This window comes from Dendronephthya gigantea, unplaced genomic scaffold (genome assembly GCF_004324835.1).
Source record: "Dendronephthya gigantea isolate DGI-Jeju-01 unplaced genomic scaffold, DenGig_1.0 000007F, whole genome shotgun sequence".
Lineage (NCBI taxonomy): Eukaryota > Metazoa > Cnidaria > Anthozoa > Malacalcyonacea > Nephtheidae > Dendronephthya > Dendronephthya gigantea.
Window position 1 is genome coordinate 2,842,070 of NW_021163017.1, and position 6,442 is coordinate 2,848,511.

Below are 6,442 nucleotides of genomic sequence, written 5' to 3' on the forward strand. Positions count from 1 at the left end.
CATTTCAAAAAATCACAGAATAAGAGGAATAAATTCGGAAAAAAATAATGTCGTGGTGAAATTCATGATAGGAATGCTGGAAACACGAACGTTCGAACCTTTGCCTAGCACTATAGAGGGGACGGTTATAACCGATTGAAACTAACTTTTTGACATTTCGAAGTCAACATAAGAATTCTTCCCAGTTTTCTTTTTCTATTTATTCAACAGCTTATATACATATATATATATATATATATATATATATATATATATATATATATATATATATATATATATATATATATATATATATATATATATATATATAGATTTGAATTCCGTTAATTTAATTTTAGGTTGCCCTTTTAAAACTGTAAATGGCTTCTATAGTCCAAAAAATAGTTTTTCTATTATGAGCCATCTCTTTCTTTCAGGTAGTCCATGGCAATGCCCAAAATACGGCAATCAATTACATTAATTCGTACCTGAAGAGTTAACGAGTTGCTTTAAAACAGAAAGACTCCCCAATCGTCCTTTTTCACCAGATTTCTCAAGTTTCAAAAGCAGGTAAGCTATAATCCGGTCAGAAAACACTTTACCTAAAATAAATACACATTGAAAAATAAACTAACAAAAAGGTTAAAAAACTTCTATACGTTTTGAGGGCTTTCACGTTATACGTGTAACTTTGAACTGCAACTATGCAGAACCTGAATCGAAAATACAAGCACAGCTTCACTTTCCTAAAGCGAGATTTCCACTTGCAGAGAAATAGTTCGCTAGCCAAACATCTGCATGTTTTCTATTGAATTGAGAACAGTCAAGTTGAACTAATTTATTTGTGCTGTTCAAATTCTAAAGAAAAAATGCAAATATTTCCCAGCAGAACTATGTCTCTGCAAGTGGAAATCCGCCCTTACAAAGTGTGTCGAAACATCTGAGAACTTCATTGCAATTCTTTACAGTTCCAGGGTTGCTAAAGTCGGGCATGACGCAGGCCTAAAATAAGAAAATAATCAATAGCATGAGGTTAAAAACCGCAGCAGCGCTGATGATATGCACTGCGCAGCGCCAAAGTACAGTGTTTACCATCCAGTTTCACCCCCTTCCAAACACCCCCCCCCCTCTCCCTCCCTAATTAACGGTCTGCCGTAGGACGGTCTTGATTTATAAAACCGACAAATATTTGCGCACCTTATCAAAAAGATCATTTAATAAATGATCAAGATGCAGAGTCAACATATCACCGCCATCCGAAACAGCAGACTCAAGAATGCGACATAAACTCTAGATGAAAGGAAACACAGTATGATTCTTCTTTAATATGATTCTTAAACTTTACCTGAACCGACATTACCAACATAAAAAGCCTCCGTAATGTTCTAGCGTTTACCTCCAGACATGCATGTTAATGAAGTATAGAACAAAACGAACTTATGTATAACACCATCTTTCAAACACAATATTTGAGCACAGAATAAAGGGTTTTAAAGTCATGTGAACAGTTACGTGGACACTGTGACAAGCAATTTACCTGAGTTATAGTGTAGATCTGAGCTGGTGGATGTTTCCTGTATAAGCTGTTGATACCGCTGAACATTCGAGGCAACTGTTCTTCCAATTTCTCTCGTGACAGCAGATTAGACATATAACCCACAGCCTCAATTATTGCAAGCCGTACCTATAGACAGAACATAGATCGCATCATTTAACCTACTGTATATCAATATAAGGAAATTTTGACAAATCGATCTTAAAAAGAAATCAAGCGAAAAGAGTTTCTTAGTTGAAGTAGAAACAGGCGTATATGGCCAGAACGTCTTTTGTTGCCAATAACTATTTGAAAACGAGGAAAATAAGTTGTAGAATCTCAAAGAGTTTAATTGTGCGAAGAATGTCAGTAGGGACATTTATACGAGGGACAACAAATCGCGACTTATATACATCAATTGAGGTTGCTTATGTAAGTCGCGATTTATTTCCCTCGTTTAAATGGCCCTATTGTTAACTGGTGACTTTTTTAATTCTAATGTCTATAAAACCCGATTTAATAACATGAAATTTCAGTAATTTTGAAGTTACATGGGGCACAGATCGATATCGACAACGGGATTACAGTACAGTGTACTGTACATCTCGAATTTGGAAAGTAAAAATTGTGTGCACGCTTAAACGCGTATGTAGTTAGCTATTAATGTTTAATATGCAATTAGAATTGTGGATATTAAGACAGCCTAACCGGTCTAAAAGGCCCGAAGTATTCGGAACAGTATTATCTTACCTTAGCTTCGTTGCTTTTTATCCAAACATTAAATAATATTTCATAGGCAGACAACATTTCTCCTTCAAATGTATTTTGTCTGATGTCGTTATGATTTGTACTCTCCACATTTGCCAAGTAATACGTGACGCTCTCTGAGAAGCGGGAAAAACCTATGCAATGTTAAAATGAAATAATTAGGGCAATGCATACTTATACAAGCCGTGGCTGAAGTTGAAAGCTGACCATAATTACGCCGCGGCCTTTTAAAAATTGTCTGAACTGTTTTTTATATACGTACTAGTCATTAAAAAACTATTTTAGCTGCGGATTATTTTTACTCAGGTAATTTCGGAAGGAGCATACTCAAATTAGTAAAATTGCAAAGTTTTGGCTGCAAAATGTTGTAAAGTACGAAAAATATAGCCATGGGAAGTTAGCAAATGTTGTATACTTTTGTATTAAGGCCAGAAGTGCATGTTTAGTTAATTCAGTTACAGATTCCCGCACGGAGTCAATACAAAAATATACGATCTTCCTAGCTGTGGTAATAGATTTCCTTTTTGCTGCCCAGATCCAAAATTAGTCTATAGCGCACAAGGTTGACACAAAAAAATCAAAGGAACAGCATTATGGAAAAAACTTACAGTCTGACTCCTCCGCAGTCCCTTAGCTGCACATTGGGTGGTGATATAGTGATATTTATAGATCAGTGACTAGAACTTACAGTAGCATCATAGGCAGCCCAATGGCGAATAGTTTTATTTGAAATAAAAGTGCACTAAAGCATTGAAATAATAGAACAAAGCTATCCGTATTTTGATTAAACTGAAACATGTATCATTTATTCATGCTAACTAAAATCCTGACATCCTGTATATTACACAACGGGCGACTCGCGTACCTGACAGTGTTCAGGCAATGTAGGCAATATATAGTATATATGTATCCTAAGGTATATATACTGTATGTGATTGAAGTTGCCTACCTTAGGATACATATATACTATATAATGCCTACATTGCCTGAACACTGTCAGGCACGCGAGTCGCCCGTTGCGTAATACACAGGATGTCAGGATTTTAGTTAGCATTATATATAGATTTTAGTTAGCTAAATGATATTACTACATGTTTCAGTTTAATCAAAATACGGATAGCTTTGTTCTAATTTTCAATGTTTTAGTGCACTTATATTTCAAATAAAACCATTCGCCATTGGGCTGCCTATGATTTAATCAGCTAGGAAACAATTAGGAAAAAATAAAAAACAATATTTTATATTTGTTAATTGTTACGTCATGCAATTCCGCGCTTCTTTAAAGTTTTGGTTTCTCTTAATTGTCTTGCTATTTTTGTCAACAAAGGCAAAGGTGAAAGGCTATAATATAGTGAGAAAAATCATAGGCAGTACATTATTACACCATGTTGACAAATTGCCGAAAAATTTCTCGCGTTCATATTTTCACAGATTAGCTATATAGCTTATCTGTGATATACTATCACGCATTTTTTGGCTGCCTATTAGTTTTCAATTTACTCAGTAATAGTGAATTAGTTAGTATAATAGTGAATACATTACTTACAATGAGCAAACACCCATTTCATGTTTTCTTGTTTAGTCAGGAGCAACATTGGTAGTATTCTGCCCAGTATATCCTTCAAAAAAGGCACCAAAGCAAATGCTAGATAAAAAAACATTCATACATATAAAAATTGTTATGTACAGAATGTATAGAGTAACAATTAATACATTATAAGACATCAGTTTAATCACATTTTGTGCATTAATATAAGCCAAATATTCATAGCCATAAGATATTGTGCGATGTTGCTCTTACCATCAGCTTGCGCAAAGTTAGCCAATGTTAATATGACAAAGTAGTGAGGCAGTGTTCCAGGAACTAGATTTTCTAATAGCTCACTCATTACTTCATGTTTGAATTTTTTGCCAACAGACACAATGAGATCTGATGCAGCAGTCTGCCATTTTGGATGAATATCCTGACAAATTATAAAAAATCAACATAATGTGTAAGTTTTCTTCCAAAGCAACGAAAGACAATTTCCTGGATATATGTAGTTCCATGCCAATCCCTTTTCAGATGGACAGAAAATACATGTAAAGGCCATAGGGTCCACACATCTTAGTGAAATATTTCATATATATTTCAGCATATAATGTAATGTAAACAGTAATCATTTACCCCTGAATATGTAAATTCTAACATGTTAAAATCAATTTACCACCTGTGTGAATAAGGCTTAGATATGTTTTGTTGTCATAAAAAACACACTAAATATATTATTTTAGTGCCTTCACTACAGCAGTAATTTATGTGTACCTTTGATTTAGTCATTTCCTGAAATGCTAATTTTAAAAGTTCTTTGGCAAGATCAGCTTGAATAACATCTCTCCTATCTGATAGAATTTTCTCCATGGATTCCAGCAAGACTACCCGGTGTTCTCTACTCAACTGCAAGCAATACAATAACATATTTGGTAGGTTATGTACATTATGCTATTGAAAAATTTCCCTTAGTTTTTCCGGAACTTCAACATTACTCATAGGTATTGTAACATGTACACTTAACAAAGTACAGGATAAGATTTGGATGTTGGATGTAAATCGATAAATATATAACCACTGGAAATTTAAAAAACATTAAAACATCAACCCTAGGATCAAAATGCTCAAAGTTAAGTCAGACCAGCAGCATCTTCTTTTATCAGATGATCAGGGGAATAAAAAAATCTAAATTCTGAATTCAGCTAGTATTCCAGATCAGTTAAGAGAGTCTATATTCAAACTTTCAGCATTGTATCTAATAAATTGCTAATAACAATGGATTATACTGCATGTGTACGGCACCTTTTGGTGTTTCAGTATGTAATCCTTGCAGAGAGTTAACACCAACTCGGCTTTTTCTAAGCCAATAGCATATAGGGATGACCTGACCATTTCAGTAACAGACTTGTCTCTGTCGTTTGCTGCATCAACCAGGGCAACCACCATATCTACAGCAAGTATAATCAAATTTAGGAAAACATAGTTGGTTGGCCAGGACTCTTATGTGTGACCATGTTTTGACAATTTGTGCAGCATACCATATTTGTTTCAAAATTAAAGTAAATGCAAACAGTTAACAAGTCAGTAAAAGTACTATGTCCTAATCAACATTGTCATAAACTTCTGGTGGAGGTGACATATTTCACTCCTTGCTAATGGCACTCAGCCTAAGCATTAGGCACAACTAATTAATTAAGACCATGCAGTCAAATTAATGGAGAGAGCAAATTAAACCACTTCATGGCACATCTGCTATAAACATCATTACTATCTGGTTGAAGAAAATTTATTTTGTCATTTTCGATACATAAATGGATTATATAAATATAATTATTTATATTAAACAAGTGATTGCCATTCTGCTTCCTGCCTATAATTTTATCATGGATCTCGTATGCATTTATACCTTTGTGACTCAAAATTCAAGAGTAAATTAACAAGATACGATTAGAACGATTTATTGTAATAAATTGCAAAGAACACAATGTCTTTACCTTCGACTTGTGCGCCAGTCTTCTTATGCTCCGTCATAATGACCGCTCTTTACAAATCTCCTCGATGCGTCTGCGATTTTGGAATAGCTAGAAGTTCTAATACGTATCCACTGCTGAAGCTATTTCTTTATAAAAACAGAGCGGTAATATCAAACAACGCTTATTTATAAAACATATTTGAATGCGAAAAATGTCACAAAATCATTAGAGTTCGAACTGCAAACTCCATTTCCAGGAGATGTGTCAGCCTCTGTCAGGTGATCTTTCAAAAAGTAATATCCCGCCTGAAACAATCTTAATCTTGTTTGATACCGGGGGGAATTTAATAGTTATAGCCAATGTCGCAATCGTGAATATTTACCACTGATATTTACCCATCAACCTGTGTGTTTCCACTTCGTTCACAATATCATTTCAATTGAAGGTGCACTTGGTATTGTTTTATTATAAATTTTGAGGTGTTTACAAATAAGAATCAACACAATTTCATAAAAAATTATAATTACCTTAAATTTCTTATTTGAGAAAAAGCATCAAAAAGCTATAGTCACTGACCAGTGACTACCACCTCAAAGACAGTGAATTTTGACCAATCAGAATGCGGGAAAATCAAATATATACTAAAATAACTAAATA

The 6,442-nt window shown here is 34.2% G+C and overlaps 1 protein-coding gene across 1 annotated transcript in view; it reads right to left on the minus strand.

Moving 5' to 3' along the window:
* Positions 1 to 6,138, minus strand: part of LOC114516955 (maestro heat-like repeat-containing protein family member 1) — a 40,493-nt gene extending 34,355 nt beyond the window's left edge. Inside the window, exons 1-10 of the mRNA XM_028536581.1 lie at positions 5,807 to 6,138; positions 5,115 to 5,260; positions 4,587 to 4,718; positions 4,083 to 4,245; positions 3,828 to 3,926; positions 2,264 to 2,415; positions 1,517 to 1,663; positions 1,177 to 1,269; positions 903 to 981; positions 468 to 581 (exon numbers count right to left, since the gene is read on the minus strand). Coding sequence (XP_028392382.1) covers positions 468 to 581; positions 903 to 981; positions 1,177 to 1,269; positions 1,517 to 1,663; positions 2,264 to 2,415; positions 3,828 to 3,926; positions 4,083 to 4,245; positions 4,587 to 4,718; positions 5,115 to 5,260; positions 5,807 to 5,843 — 1,162 coding nt within the window. The 5' untranslated portion in view covers positions 5,844 to 6,138. The remainder of the gene's footprint in view (positions 1 to 467; positions 582 to 902; positions 982 to 1,176; positions 1,270 to 1,516; positions 1,664 to 2,263; positions 2,416 to 3,827; positions 3,927 to 4,082; positions 4,246 to 4,586; positions 4,719 to 5,114; positions 5,261 to 5,806) is intronic.
* Positions 6,139 to 6,442: the final 304 nt, after the last annotated feature.